This window comes from Agelaius tricolor, unplaced genomic scaffold (genome assembly GCF_023055355.1).
Source record: "Agelaius tricolor isolate 1412-34295 unplaced genomic scaffold, bAgeTri1.0.p SCAF_4, whole genome shotgun sequence".
NCBI classification, from domain to species: Eukaryota; Metazoa; Chordata; class Aves; order Passeriformes; family Icteridae; genus Agelaius; species Agelaius tricolor.
In genome coordinates this window covers 55,528,663-55,543,983 of record NW_027269264.1, presented here as the reverse complement: position 1 = coordinate 55,543,983, position 15,321 = coordinate 55,528,663, and the positions used below count along the sequence as shown (strand labels likewise).

General features: G+C 41.4%; 1 protein-coding gene across 4 annotated transcripts in view; it reads left to right on the top strand.

Moving 5' to 3' along the window:
• Positions 1 to 15,321, top strand: part of EPG5 (ectopic P-granules 5 autophagy tethering factor) — a 54,946-nt gene that overhangs the window by 32,316 nt on the left and 7,309 nt on the right. For 2 of the 4 annotated variants that reach the window (XM_071425802.1, XM_071425801.1), the window contains exons 25-40: positions 180 to 321; positions 1,389 to 1,560; positions 2,711 to 2,873; positions 3,468 to 3,610; positions 4,872 to 5,028; positions 6,015 to 6,209; positions 7,142 to 7,355; positions 8,162 to 8,322; positions 8,439 to 8,646; positions 9,405 to 9,480; positions 10,315 to 10,415; positions 10,613 to 10,788; positions 11,261 to 11,446; positions 12,932 to 13,141; positions 13,297 to 13,441; positions 14,443 to 14,685. In XM_071425802.1, the coding sequence (XP_071281903.1) occupies positions 180 to 321; positions 1,389 to 1,560; positions 2,711 to 2,873; positions 3,468 to 3,610; positions 4,872 to 5,028; positions 6,015 to 6,209; positions 7,142 to 7,355; positions 8,162 to 8,322; positions 8,439 to 8,646; positions 9,405 to 9,480; positions 10,315 to 10,415; positions 10,613 to 10,788; positions 11,261 to 11,446; positions 12,932 to 13,141; positions 13,297 to 13,441; positions 14,443 to 14,685 (2,692 nt within the window). Of the gene's footprint in view, positions 1 to 179; positions 322 to 1,388; positions 1,561 to 2,710; positions 2,874 to 3,467; positions 3,611 to 4,871; positions 5,029 to 6,014; positions 6,210 to 7,141; positions 7,356 to 8,161; positions 8,323 to 8,438; positions 8,647 to 9,404; positions 9,481 to 10,311; positions 10,416 to 10,612; positions 10,789 to 11,260; positions 11,447 to 12,931; positions 13,142 to 13,296; positions 13,442 to 14,442; positions 14,686 to 15,321 lie in introns of all 4 variants that reach the window. The other 2 variants (XM_071425800.1, XM_071425799.1) reach the window with 1 other exon arrangement.

Genomic DNA, 15,321 nt, shown 5'->3' with positions numbered 1-15,321 from the left:
TAGTTCAGTGTTTTTCTTCAGTTTAGTTTTTTTTGCCCTTAATAATAAATTTCCTGTGATTTAAAACTGCAGGGTATATATTTTATGCAGTTACTTTAGTTTCACAGCCACTAGAATGGGTGGACAGCACATGGTGCTGACCAAAACAGAGATGATAATTTAATTCTTTTGTGCTCCAGGATCTGTGGATGGAATATGTCAATGTGGAGCTCATACACCATGAGTTTCAGGAAGCTCTGAACCTTTGGCTGCAGGTTCAGCTGGAATCACATCCAACCTGTGCTTCTACAGGGGAAACAGATTTCACCAACCCTTTGTCAGGTAAGAGATAAAAATACTGGTAAGGAAACTGTGCCTTAAAGAATTACTGGGATGTCAAAGCCCTGGTTTCTTTAGGAGCTTGATGATGCTTGTCAGTAAAGATATTAATATGGTTTGTTTTCTGTGGGTGCAATATTTCCATGAAGTTGTCATGGTTTTCTCACTCAGATTTTCATGATGACATGAAAATGATGACATTGATGCTTTTTGGCCTCAAGTTTGCTATGTCACACAGCAGAGCTTGGGCATCATGGGTGAGCTCCCCAAAAGTTCCTCTGCACAGAGTGTGCTCCAGACATTTTCCCAAAATTTAGAGAGAGACAGGTGAAAGCAAAAGTAAAACCAACTGTACTTGAAAACATTCTCTGGGGTTTTTTTAAATTTAGTTTAGTTAGTTAGTTTGTTTTTTGTGTTGTTTTTTCCCTGTCTGTTTTCTCTGGAATTTTGGCATAGCGAAAGAGTTGTTCTAGCACAGAAGGGGTGATAGTCACAGCTGATACATTAAGGATGTAGAGAGATTGGATTTGGAGCTGATCCAAAGAAGAAGGAGTGAGGGAATAGAAGGGAACTGGAATAGTTTCGTAACTGTTTGGACAAGGAAACTGAATGGAAATCAGCAGGTGGAGAGGGCTGACCCAGAGAGAGGCTGTGCTCTGAGAAGAAATTGACACTGACAAGATTACTGGTGAGGATCAGTTTAGGGAAAGGAAGATGAATTTTGCTTAGAATTTTGTCTGGGTGCATGTGTCAGATGAGTAAAATAAATGAAGTGACAGGAAAACTGGAAGTTAGGAGTGTTTGGAGAAAACACAGCAACGAGTGGGTCTTTTGATCCTAATCTTTGTGTGATGGAAGAGCTGGTCATGAAAATTAGCTGTGTGAAATAAAGTTTGACAAACATAAGAATATTATTTGAGTGATTTTGTTTAAAAGGGGGAAACCTGAGAAATATTTACCTGCAGTTAAAAATGCTCATGCAAGAAAAGGAATGTTTTTGTTCAGTTTCTCCTAAACTTCTCTTACTGACCAAACTTGCTTCTGCTTTTTTTTTTAAATCCTTTTTGTAGCCAAAGTGAGGATCATGAATAATTTGAAGAAGCTTGATACTCCCAAGCCCCCTCTGCCTCTGCAGACGATGAAAGCTCCTGTGCCAGTGATTTCCTCTGCCACCCTGGTGAGCCAGAAAGACGCGATCCAGCTCATGCGCAGGGACCTGAACATCTTGCAGCAGCACGCCAAGTGAGTCATGTCTGTGCTCCTTGTGCCTCTCCAGTGGGTCCAGCACTGCCTTAAAATTATTGTGGAGTCACAGAATTGGGTTGGGAGGCACCTTAGAGCTCAGCCCATCTTACCCCTGCCATGGGCAGGGACATCTTCCACTGTCCCAGGGTGCTCCAAGCCCCATCCAACCTGGCCTTGGACACTTCCAGGGATCCAGGGGCAGCCACAGCTGCTCTGGGCACCCTGGGCCAGGGCTTCCTCACCTTCACAGGGAGCAATTTCTTCCTAAAGATGGCCTTCACAGCAGCCTCATTTATGGTATTAGCACAAGACTGTCAGTACTTCTGCTTCTTGTCCCATTTGTTTCCTCTCTTCTGATCTATCAGGTTATTATTCTACTTCTTCAACTGACATAACAGTGCACAAGTCTTACCTAATGACTGAGATTACATCAGATGGCATCTAATTTACTTTCTCATTTGGCATATTTCCTGATCTAAAGCCTCCTTTTGGGCTAGATTTGTTGACAATGACTTATTTAACCTTTTTGCACTAAGGTAGTAGTTGCAATATGAAGCACCCAGGAGAGAAATCTGATTTCTGGTTCTGGTAGCTTTGTTAATGAAAGAGACTTTCTGTTTTTAATATTCCAACTCAGATAATCCAGCTGAATTGTTTCCAGTCACAATTGATCAATCTATATCTGTTCTTACCTAATGTAGTAATTTAATAACAATATTTTGAACCAGAGCAAAAGCTACTAAGCCCATGAGAGGCTGTGTCTAAACAACTCCACTATCAATTCTAGGTGGGTTCTCTTTTTTCTGTTTTCTGGTTTGTTTTGCTTTTGTTTTGGTCTGGTGGAAAATTGCATTTCCTGTAGAGATTATTCTGTTCAGTTTCCTTCCAGGTTGTCATATCAAGTAATTCAAAAGAACTCACACATACTTGAGCAGTTTTGTTCTTATGAACCTGTTTTTTTTTTTACTTTGAAGTGCTATTACTTTGAAGTTTTAGCTCAATTTTATTTAATAACCTTTTATGTTTTCCGGGAAAACGTCATGAGTCTTTGTACAGCACATTAAATTGAAGTCTCCTCTCTTATAAATTCTCAGCGTTGCTTTTTTCAGGAAAGATTTTGGTAATTTTATTAATAAATGCCTTTCAGAACTGCAGCTCTCTGGGAGTCTCAGCATGTTGCTCTGAACAGTGAGATCCTGGACACGGTGCCTAAGCTGTATGTCAACAGGGAGGAGCAGATCACTCTCCACCTGGAGTGCCGGGGAACTTCAAATAAAAGCTGCCAGGGAGCAGCTCAGCTCACCATCCAGGTCAGAGGCACGGCACCACCTCTCTTTTGGGGCTGGTGAACATAGAGGATTAGTGTGAAATGGCTGAATTATTATAAAAGTGGTGGCATTTGACTGAATAATCCACACACATATTAGTGATCTGAAATACCTCATGTAATGGTCAAAAGGAGAAGCAGATCAAGAGTTGAAGAATAAGTTGTTGCATGATTTGTTTTGCTCGTGGCATCCATTCTAAACTGCTTCCCAGTGTATGGATGTGGGAATTTGCTTGCTGCTAGGAATAGAAGCATGAAAATGTTTATGGAAATACTCCCATGTTGCTTAGTAAATTAATTTTTGATCCCCTCTAAGTTTCAGTCCCTGTGGATTAAAAGCCTTAGATAAAAGACATGAATTCTATTAGTGTGTGTGATAATTAATTAGGAACATGACCAAGGATGTGTGCTTGGGCACGATGTACTAAATCTGATGAAAGCTCTCAGGGGGAAAGCCATCCAAATTCAGAGTTCTCTGACTGGACTCTGTTTAGTTTTTGGAAATAGCTGCAACATGGAAGTGTTCTAGCAAAACCATGTTAATTCTTCAATGAATGTGTGTCTTTTTGTCATTTAGTTTGAAGGGAAGCACAAAAATGAAGCAGTGAGCCAGCAGCTTCATGCTTTGCGTAAAGAAGTGAGACAGCTGCAGGCAGAAGCCATGAAGCCACCTTCCCTGGGTGTTGTGGAAGCAGCTGTGCACGTGGAGAATTTCATAACGTAGGTTGCCCAGATGCTGCTCTGGGTAATGGTGTTTGTGATTCCATTGTGGTGTGTTAGAGTTTAAAATGTGGAACCTGTTAGTGTGATTCCCTCGTGCTCATCAGCTTGGGCCAACAACAGAGCTGGGATCCTGAGACCTGTGTGTTTGTGACACAGTAATTCCTGTTATCAGAGGGTCACTCAGGCTCAGCAGGGCACACAGCATTGTACTTCTGTTTATTGTTTTCTACTTCTTTTGATTGTTCTGTGCATTATAATAGCCCTCCTGATGCTGTAAGAGGACACTGAGTGATGACAAGGATGCTGTGCTAAACTTTAGGAAGTGGCAAACTTGTACCACAGCTGTCTCAGCCATAGGCTAAATTACATGGTGTGAATATGACTCTCTATGGGTTTTTCTTCATTATAGTTCAGGACATAAATCTTTAATAGAGTGCTAAAATTTGAAGTAGTTTTTCCATAGGTGAAACAAAATGGTGCAATGGAAGCTGGCTAGATAATACCACTTTTTTTTGGGGTTGGGTGTGAATAAAATGGGGTTGTCCAAGGCTCTCTTCCTCACTTTTACAGTTTATCCCAGAGGTCCACTTTAGCAACTTTATCCTCAATCTTCCAGATTTCTGCTGGGATTCTCTTAGTGTAGCTGGTTTACTATAGAGTGTAATGATTGTACAAGTAAAAGGATTTGTGTACTACTTCTGCTTGTTCATTCTTGATCACTAATCTGAAAAATTCTGTGGATGAACTAGTTCTTGGGATTTACGTCTGTGGAATTGCATCTTCTTCACCTGTTTTAATTCAGATTTAACGAAGACAGGGGTTTGGTCTCAATGAAATGTTTACTTGGCAGTGCACAAGAAAAGACTGATTCTGTTTTAATTCTTTTCTTGTTGAGCCTGTGAAATAAAACGGGGTAGGTTCTCTTGCAATACAAGGCAGTTGAGGTGCCATCAGAATATGAGGAGTACATGATTAAAGGAAGAAATAATCCATTGGAATGATGCTTTAGATGTTTTTCAGTGTTCACTTGCTGTCTGATTATGGAGACTTTCTAAGGTTTGGAAGTATCCATTTCAGGCAGCAAAAGTACATGAGCTAAATCCGTGACTTTTCAGTCTGGATATGAGAAGGAGGGATACTCAGGGAATATCACAAATACTCATCTCAAGGCTGTATATTGGCAAGAAACCTTTCTTTATTGTCACAGGTTATTCTCTGTATGTAAAATTAATTTGCCTTGTTAACTTAATTTTTTTAGGGCCCTGATAAATATCTACAAGGTGCAGCCTATGCCTGCAATCAAGAAAGTTGGAATTGGTTTGTTTTTTACATTGGTAGAATATGTGTGTGATGAAACTCAACGTAATCCTCCCACAAGGCAGTTCTTCACATCCTGCATTGAGATTCTGGGCCAAGTGAGTTTATTTCTTGAATCTGAAAATATTTTCTATATTTTTAAAACTTGATTTTTGGTGCTTATTCTTTCCAATTTCACTGCTGTTAGTGGGGGGGAGGTGGTCCCAAATGTATTCAGAAACTTTAAACTTAATTTCTGAGCTTCTATCCCATTTTGTTTTCACCTAATTGTGTAATGTGCACAATCTTTAGGAGAGGTGAAGTTTATATTTAAGCAAAATAAAAACTTGCTCTGTGGTGTCTCTGCTTAGTGTTAACAAATTGTCATTGTGTTAGTTAATTTAAATGCTGGAGTTTTGGGCAGGTAACTAAGGTTTGGATACTTCCAGTTCATAAAAGTGTATTTCAGCATAGACTTTGCTTTTACCTGTCGCTTTCTGGTTGATGCACACCTTATCAACCTCTGTATTTAGACTAAACCTTTCTAGTTATATCAGAAGTTTGCTGGCAGAGAAGACAAGTGCTTGGTGGTGATGGTGGTAATGTGTGCTGTACTTGTGCTCTGAGAAAAATCATTAGCCTCTGCTTTGGGTCCAGATACTTACTTTTATCTTAAATATAGCTTATTTCAATGTGCAGCTGTCCTTGAGCACCTCTAACAGCTGAAGTACTGAGAAGTTCTTCACAGCTGTAATTCTGTTAAATTTTTCCTATTATCAAGCAGGGCTGGTGAAATCAGGATTCATTTTCTTATGCTATTCCATCAGAAAAAATAGTATTTCTGGGTACTTTAGACAACATATGTTATCACAAATGCCAGTCTAAAGTGAGCTAGGAAGACATCTTTGTTTTTTGTTATATCTTGTGGAATAGCAGCATTTAGATGATGTTAATCTTATAATCTCAGCTTCTTGTTTTTGAGAAAAACTTCCCTTTTTATAAAGGGACCAAAACTGTGGGTGTCTCAACAACAAGCCTAAGAGGTTTATTTTCCAGTTGGCTGGTATTTGGCTGTTATTTTTTCCACCATTCCCACTTCTCTCAGGTGTTCATCAGTGGGACCAAATCCGAGTGCAAGCGTCTGCTCCAGACCATCCTGCAGAACCGGAGGCTCTGTACTCTTCTCTCCCCTTACTTCACTCCTGTAGCCTCTCCCAGTGAATTTGTGACTTTGTACGAAAAAGTTGTGGCCTTTCTGAGTGAGGATAACAGCGATGTTGTCTTCATGCTGCTGACAAAGGTGGGTGTTCCTTGCCTAAAGACCATGTCCTTAAGCTAAAGAGGAAAGAGGTGCAAATCTGGTACTTTCAAATAGCATTGACAGGTTCTGTAGAGCTGTGTTGGTCATACTGAGTGGTAAGTGTTACATTTAAGCTCAAGAGGGGCTGGAGTCAAAAGCAAATAGCTTAAGTAGCCTTTTCTAGCCTAGATAGTATCAGTTTGTGCTTCCCAGGCTTACTGCTGAAATTAAAACCATCTCTTGATGACTTCTTCCGCCTGGTATCTCTGCAAAGACATTCATTACAATAGCCAGTGAATGCCAGGTGTCTAACAATCAAAACAAAATCTGGGACAGTGTCTGCATTTTCCAGCTCTGCTTGGCATCCATGTCCTTTCTGCCTGTCCTAAAACAGACAGAATAGGTAATAGAGCAAGATATGATTTGCACATCTCATGATACTGCCAGTGGAGAAATCAGTGTAACACTTGGCCTTTGATAGTGCTGTGATTTTCCTCTTCCTTACAGGGAGCAGCAGGCAGTCTGTCCTGGGCAGGGCTCTGGGCTGTCCATGGTGGCACCATTGGCCCTGCTGACCAAGGTCTGAGCAGGTGCTCAAGGGCTACAAAAGCTTTGCTCCTCTTCCTGAAAATGTATGGGCTGTGGGCATCAGTCCAGTTTAATGCTTGTGTGGAAACTCGGACTCATTTTTATGAATCTGAGCCCCTCGGCCAAGGGCTGTTCCTTACATCTAGAGACTTCTGCAGTACGCTCAATCATAGCCTTTGAGAGTGAGGTTGGGAGTTGGGGCTAACAACATGCAAATTCATGTGGTTTTTCTTAGATACATAGAAATATCATTATTTAATTTCCCTGGTGACTTCTCCCTCCTCCCAAAGGTGTTGTGTCTGCTGAATGTCCTGCTCACAGACGCTGCCTGTGCTCTGTTGCAGTTCGACCTGACGCAGTGGTTGAGCGTGGCCAAGCCGCCTCTCGCGGAGCGCACCCAGCTCCTGGAGTCCATTCACCTGGCTCTCAATGCATGTGGCCTGGAACCTGAAGAAGATATTTTGATGCCATTTAATATCTTCTGCAAGCATTGGACTAACCTTCTCCAATATCAGTTCCCTGACCACTACAGTGATTTCTTAAGGTTGTTTGTGCAAAGTGAGTATCTGAGGTGATGCATCCTAAGCCTTTGTGCAGAACCCTTCTGGCTTAAAAATATGAACCCCGTGCAGTAGAGTTAAACTGCAGAATGATTGACACTTCCTTAGGTTTCTACCTTGGGTGTTTTTATGTGCCTTGCTAGGTAATGTAGTTTTTTTAGACATATTGTAGCTCTTCTGTGGGTCAAGGCATACACATCAGTGACAACAGATTTTCATCCCATGTAACAGCAGAAGGATGGAGAAGAGTCTTCTGTTAATGGACTATTAGTCCATATTTAGCACCAATTAGGCCAATATTAGCACCTATTAATGATGGTTGTGCCATAGTCTGAAATGCAGAACCCTTGTTTTTGATTACCCTTCAATGTCGGGTGGAGAGCTGGAATTATGATGATATGTAACTGATGCTGAAATCTGCTGAAAATGTCCTGGTTGACATTTGATGCCACCCATATTCTTATGTGCCCCTCAAATGAGAGCAAAAGTGCTTCTCTTTGTCAAACCATACGTGCTGAGGGAGCAGCTGTCTCGTAGTGGGTATTTGCAGCCAGGGATTTACCAAGTGCTTGGGAAGTTGTCTAAGAAGAGAAACATGTAGGTGCCAGAAGGAAATGTTCAGTCAATTACATTTGGAAAGTAGAGATGATCTCTCACTCTTAAACTTGGGGCTTTCAAACTCTCACTTCACTTAATTTTTCAAGAAGCAGGGAGCTTTAATTTCAACCTTGTCTGACTTGTTTGGAGAAAGGGACTAACATCTTTCTGGGGTTTTCACAAATGCATTCCCTTCTTTCTCCTAAGGCTCATCAGAGCAGCTTCTAAGCCCTGACTGTTGGAAGGCATCACTTCAGGCTTTGGGGTGTGATTCAGCAGTGGCTGAGCAGGGCAGTTTCAAGAAAAGTGATTCTGCTGAAGGTCCTGTGGTGAGGGATGCTGCAAAATCTCTGCTCTCCACAGAACAGGTGCGTGCCTCTTGGGTTGATTTATGTTTTTCAGGTGATGCAGATGCCCTCCAGTGACAGATAACACTGCTGTGCAGCCTTTCTGCAGCTGATTCATAGCTTCCTTCTTTTCACAGGTCAGAGAGACAATAGAATGGCTTTCTACATCCTTCTGCAAACTCCGACTGGCCTCGGCGGACTTCAGGACTTTTGGCCTGTTTTCAAAATGGACTCCTTATGTGGCTGCAGTGAACACATTCCTGGAGTATCTCATTAAACGACTGATTGACAATGAAGTTGCTAATTTAGCCCAAGAGCCTGTTGGCAGTAGCAGAATTTTAGCAGGTAATGTGTCTTAAAATCAAATTACTTAAGAACAGACACCTGATTTCTCCAATTCCCTCTGTTAAGGGCCATTTAAATATACAGTAAAATCTTCTTACTTTGCATTTGTGCAATAGTGATAATATTAAAATACAGATGGGAAATGTTGCTGCTACTTCATGGCCATGTAGGGCTTTATGCTTTATAATCTGAGAGGAAGCTTTTTTAATATTTGAGCTTCCTTCAAGATTATTTTATGAGGCGATTGTACTTTCTTAAGAAAAATAGAGTCTTTTGCACTGAGCAGAGGTTTGGAAGGAGACACTACTGAATTTCGTCATGCATGATTTAAATCTGGAAAAAGTTGGCCTTTACTTTTTTAAAAACTAATTTTAATTTAAATATTAATTAACACATTTTAATGTGTGCGGGTTTAAAGCAAGAATGGTTATTGCCCCCACAATCTCTGGTGTGTTATTAAAAGTGTATTAATAAAACATCTTAACAATGCAAAATGCTTATGATGGTTGTTAAAACAGCCCTATTGTTAACTTAAGCTATTATTAAGCATATTGTATTTTAAATTTTTATTTGACCAGAAAGAACTGATTGAAGGTTGGACTCAATGATCTTAGAGATCTTTTCCAGTCTTGATTATTCTATAATTCTGTGAATGTTAGAATGAGAAACGGATATTATATCCACATTTAGAAAAGTGTAATATTTTCACTGGTTTTAATTTGAAGGAATAAAAGCAACTTTGTTTTGTTTCTTTATAGCATTGCAGTCCTTGTACTCAGTCATTGCTGGACTCTTTAAACCATGGATACTGGTCCTGGAGAAAGAAGATGCAAGGTATATATTGCATTTTAAAATTAAGTGAATTTTTGCTAAAGTAGAGGCTTTAGTCCTGTAAGAATGGCTTTCGTTATTACCTGGTTTTTAATAATTTGTGACTGTCTTGCCTTCCATTTAAATAGCTCTCACTTTGTCATTTCCGTAATAATTACAGAACTATTTCATGACCCACATAAATTTTTCCAAGATTTAGATAAAATAATTATTTTAGATATGAGAAAGATCTTGTAATAATACAAGCAAGGCTTGATTATTTGAAGGGTTTCACTCAGTTTAAAAACCACTGAAACTTGAATTTCGGATTCCTGTTTTTTAACTTCCATAATATCTATAATACATGTTTAAAAGAAAACAAAAAAGCCAAACAAATACAACCCCAAATTCCAGTGGTATATAAAGAAATTTTAGGCTAAATGAGTGCTGTGATGATCTATTGCCCTGTGTACTTCTGTCTTCTCATGAAAAGTTACGTATGCTACTATAAATTCAAATTTTGCTTTCTTTCAAAATTTAAAGCTTTTGGAGTTGTGAGTGTAGCCTTCAGCACTGAAGGTAGAAGGTTGTTTGCAGTTGGTGAATAATTTTATTGAGAAACTCTGTTGTTTCAACTTTGTTATGAAATATCAAACAAGTAATTTATGCTTACTCAGTGGATCTTCAGTGGGATGGTGACCTATGCAGCTCTTCTAAGGAAGAAGAGAAGAGTCCCAAAAAGCTGAAACTGGAAGGACTGCTGATACCTATCCTTCACTGCTTTAGAGTATCTAAATTGCAAATATTTATGCTCAGGTAACTGAACACTGAAATTTGTGTTGTGCTTCTTTTCAGTAGCCAGCCCTGCTACCCTTGGCTGGAGAGTGACACTCCTGTAGCCTCCACTGTGGTCAGTCTGTTTGCAGATTGCATCAAGCTTTTGCATGAGAGCTTCAAAGGTGAGCATGAAATCCTAAGCCTCCCCACTTGTTGAGTTGGAGGAAAAAACCACTAAAGTTTAGCGTGCATTTTTCTCTTTGAGTGTGTTTTAGTGTAACTTACAAGTTTTTAATCTTCAAAAATAGACTTTTTTCTGCAATCAAGTTTTATCTGAATTTTTTTCTGTTGTTAATTCAGCCATTTTCTTTGATTCTAGAAAAGCTGTTGCCAAGCCACCATGGGGCTCTCTGGTTACACCTAATGCATTACTGTGAGTGTTGCACAGCCCCCAAAATGCCAGAGTTTATTCTCTATGCTTTCCACACTGAGTTCAGAAGGCTTCCATGGAAGGAAATGCATCCAGACCAGATGCTTATGGAAGAGTTCTTTAAAGTGAGTTCGTGGCATCTGTTGAATTAAGTTCATAGTCAGTGCTGCCCTTGAAAATAGCTGGAGATTAGCAAGTAGGCTTTTAAAGTAAAGTTTGTTTTTAGCATTCATAGCTGCTCAATTTGTGGTGGATTTTTGTGAAGGAGTGCTTTTAAGTCTTAGACAAAGTTGTGGGGGCTGTACAGCTCCCTCTTTGTTGATCTGCTGAGTGTCATTTACTGCATATGTATTTAATGTTTTTAGTTAGATTTAATATATTTTGCTATTGCCGTGTTGTTCTCACTTCCAAGTCGTCTGAGACAAGGTAAAGCTGCAAGAGGGAGAAGGAAATGATGGAGAAAAGACATTTGTCTGCTCCTCTGCTGACCTAAAGTGCTGCTGTAGATTTACAGCTGGCTAAGGAACTGAAAAGTATAAAAGTACTTATGTCTTACATCGTTTTATGCACATGTCTTTTTCCCTTTCTCCTTCCTAGATCGAAAGAGGCAGCCCCAAGAGTTGTTTCTTGTTCTTGGGTTATGTTTTATGTGAAGTAAACTGGGTCAGTGTGCTCTCTGATGCCTGGAATCCCAACCCTCACCCTCAGACTCACAGCATGATTGTCTGTTTGCTGTACATGATGGTCCTGCTGGCAAAGGAGGAGCAGCTTATAGGCGAAGAGGTAATTTTTGTGACGGTTCATATCCATCTCTTAAAAGAAAAATAATCCTTTACTAGAAAGGACACGAGATCTTGTGACTAAATCCACTTCATTGTTTCTGGAGGACTCTTCAGAGGGTCTTGATCATCTTAAAAAGTCCCATTTCACATCTGTCAGCTTTCTTCCACTTGCAGAATCTTCTGCTCTCCATTTCCTCTGAGGCATTACAAGATACTGCACCAAGATGTCACTGGCTGCCTTTGACCATCGTTGTATTTCAGTTAGGAAAGTTACCAGCATTCTGTGCTTTGACCTGAATGTGTTTGCTTATCAGAAGCTTCTCAAGCTTCAGAAGATAGCTGTTTGCACACGGTGTGAGTCAGCCTCAGGAATTCCCTCCTTCCCTCCAGCAGTGTGTTAAACTGACCCACTGTCAGGAGAATTTTTGCCTCCCAGAGCACTCCTGTGACACCTTGATCTAAATCTCAGACTTTCTCAACCCTGTGTTCCAGGGCATGAGCAACCTGAGGAGTACTTGTTGTACCAGTGTCACATTCCTGTAGAAGTAGTATAATTTGGGTTCTGGATTGTCCCCACAATTTCAGCATTTGTTCATTCTAAATTCACTGTAGAAACATAGAATAGGATATAGAATATCCTTAGTTGGAAGTAATCATTGAGTTCAACTCCTACCCCTGCACAGACCCCCAGCAATCCCACCCTGAGCATCCCTGGCAGTGCTGCCCAAAGGCTCCTGGAGCTCTGGCAGCCTCGGGGCCGTGCCCATTCCCTGGGGAGCCTGGGCAGTGCCAGCACCCTCTGGGGAAGAGCCTTTCCTTGATACTCAGTCTAAACTTCTAACAAAGCTCTGTACCAGTTAGTTTTTCTCTGTGTCCAGGGGGCTCTTTTTCACTGCAGATGTTTAAGAATAGATGGGAGCTGCTCATAGGCAGAGAGGCTTTTACATCTGCTGACTGGCACTGCCTGTGTGAGCTGTGGGGCTGCTGTGCTGTTCAGGGTGGTATTTATGAGAATAACAACATGAGGAGTTCCTAGGTTGGTGGATGACTCAGTAAATGGAAAATGAGGGACACAGTTTCTCCTGTGAACTTGCATTAATTGTATTTTCAAAAATAATATTTTAATGCCTCTTTTAAACATGTACTGAAGTGACTTTAACTTGAAGGGTCTCCATATATTTCTGGCTGTCTTTACATGTTTACATGTCAAATCCTAACATTTTTCACAGACTTTTGTTAGAGCTGCTGCAATAGTCTGAATACAGTTCTGCAAGTGCTGGAGATGAAGTACATGTGTTAGCTTACTGCTTGAATAAGGAATTGCTTTTCAGACAGACTCCTTAAGGTCATCTATTTCTGTGGGTTTTCAGCTCCATCTCCTTCAAATTCACTGAAGCCAGAGCTTCCTTCCAATATTGAGTACTGTGAGTATGAATTGAAAACTGCAAGGAAGGTGAAGCTTAAACTGATGTCTTTAAATCTGCAGGAATCTCCACTCATAAATCTTCTTGGACAGACCAGCTCCCTTCCTTGGCAGCTTGTGGGCATTTCATCCTATGAAAGCATCATCAGCTACTGCAACAGTCACTACCCTCCCTCTGTTATCCTTGCTAAGGATGCTGGAGCTGAACTGATCGTGAAGCTCCTGAAAATCTCAGCAGGCTTTGGGGCATCTTCAGATAGTCACATCCACCTGGTGAGTTGAACTAGTTTTGAAGCATCTCCTTGTTATTCTTGGCTTTTGTAAAGTTATGTTTGTGTATATTACAGAATATTGAAAGAGTTCTAGGTGTGGTTTTTCTCTTTCTCAAAATTTTTTTGTCCCTAATTGATTTTAATTTTGCTTGACAGGATGCAACACTGAAGTGCCGAGTGTACATTCGCCAGGTGGTTCAGTTCCTCAGCACCTTAGAACAAAGTGGAAAGATAACCCTTGCAGTTTTGGAACAAGAAATGGCCAAGTTGCTAGATGATGTGGTCATCTTTAATCCCCCAGGTCTGTGTTGAGGAAATGGCAAACTACTTTAAGCTGTCAAAATCCTTTATTCCACGGAGTGGATTGATTAACGTGTTTGATAGTTTAATTATTTGCATTACTGTCACATCTCCCTTATGGGCAGCAGGGCATGGTACTTTGGTAATGTGTACATAGATGGTATATTAGCACAAAGCAAAGATATGAATCTTGCCCTACAGAGCTGTCAGGACTGATAGAACCAACATTAAAAACAGGGGTTAAGTTTTGGAGTAAAACTGTCTGACATACAGGAGCTTGAGTGATTCATTTCTTTGTCATCTGGCGGTTTGGGGTTTTTTCTAATTTTTATTTTACTTGTCATTTACCTCTTTTTTAAAGGGAAGAAGGGCACAAATCCATTCTCTTGGTCCTGAGGGATTAGGAGCAATGGGTACAAACTGAAATTGGGAAGATTATGTTAGGTATTAGGAATAAATTCTTACTGTGAGGGTGGTGATTCACTGGCACAGGCTGCCCAGGGAAGCTGGGGGTGCCCCAACCCTGGCAGTGCTTCAGGCCACACTGGGAAAGGCCTTGAGCAACCTGATCTAGTGGAAGTGTCCGTGCCTATGGCAGGGAACCTAGAAGGTATTTAAGGTCCCTTCCAACCCTTAATTTTCTGTGATTCTGTGACTCAAGATATGGTTCCAAATTGTAAAACCAGGAAAACTTGACAGTGTTGAAGTAGAAGCAGTATACTGATGTACCGCAGTGATATAACATGTCCAGACATCCAGGATTGCGTGGTGAGATCATCTAGATCTCATTTTTAATACTAGTACCATCTTGGGGTTCCTCTGTCAATCTCTGAGTTCAGGTGAAATCCGTGTCTCACTGTACTCCCCAGAAATGGTTGTGAGGGGTCGTGTCTCTCCCTGCCCACGGGTGTGTAACGAGGAAGAGGCTTTTCCCAGTGGTAATTAACCCCAGTGGGTTCCGGTGTCTGTCACTGAAAGGGCTCTGTGGTTTCTGCCTGGCAGACATGGATCTGCAGACGCGCCACCTGGCCCTCAGCAGCCTGTTCACGGAGACGCTGATGATGCTGAACAACTCCAGCATCACCACGGCCGAGTCCTTGCGGGGCAGCCTGCGCCGCTGGATCGAGGGCAGGGTGCAGGGGCTGCTGGCCATGCCCCTGCTCACAGCTGCCTGCCACAGCCTGGCCTCCGTGCGCCACATGGCCGAGACCACCGAGGCCTGCATCACCTCCTACTTCAGCCACGGTAGGAGCCTGTCTCTGCCTCTGGGCGCTCTGGGATTGTGGGAAATGGAGCTGTGGAGAGTTCTCAGGGCCTGCTTCTGGCTGTGAGGGTGGTGATGCACTGGCACGGGTTGCCCAGGGAAGCTGGGGGTGCCTCAGTCCTGGCAGTGCTCCAGGGCACACTGGGTAAGGCCTTGAGCAGCCTCATCCAGTGGAAGTGTCCCTGCCTATGGCAGGGGGGGTGGAACCTAGATGGTATTTAAGGTCCCTTCCAACCCTGAATATTCTATGATTTTGTGACACAGAAATGGCTCCAAATTGTAAAACCATTCTACTTCTTGAAGCAGAAGAGGTATACTGATGTACCACAGAAGGCCCACACAGTGTGCATCTGTAGGCAAACCTTGAGATAAGTTATGCTGACTTAGAAATGCCTTGGAATAGGACAGACATTGTTGAGAGAGAAATGGAGCTAGAAACAAGTTTCAAAGGATGGCCTTGCAAATAAGACTAGCTACTTGAAATGGAACTATGAAAGATGCATTGTAGTGGGACCCACAAGGGGTAATTTTAGATGATTGGCTTTAAGGCATCTACAGCATGATATGGCATAAGCTGATAGACCAAGAAACACTTACAGTGCATTGTAATTAGGAAA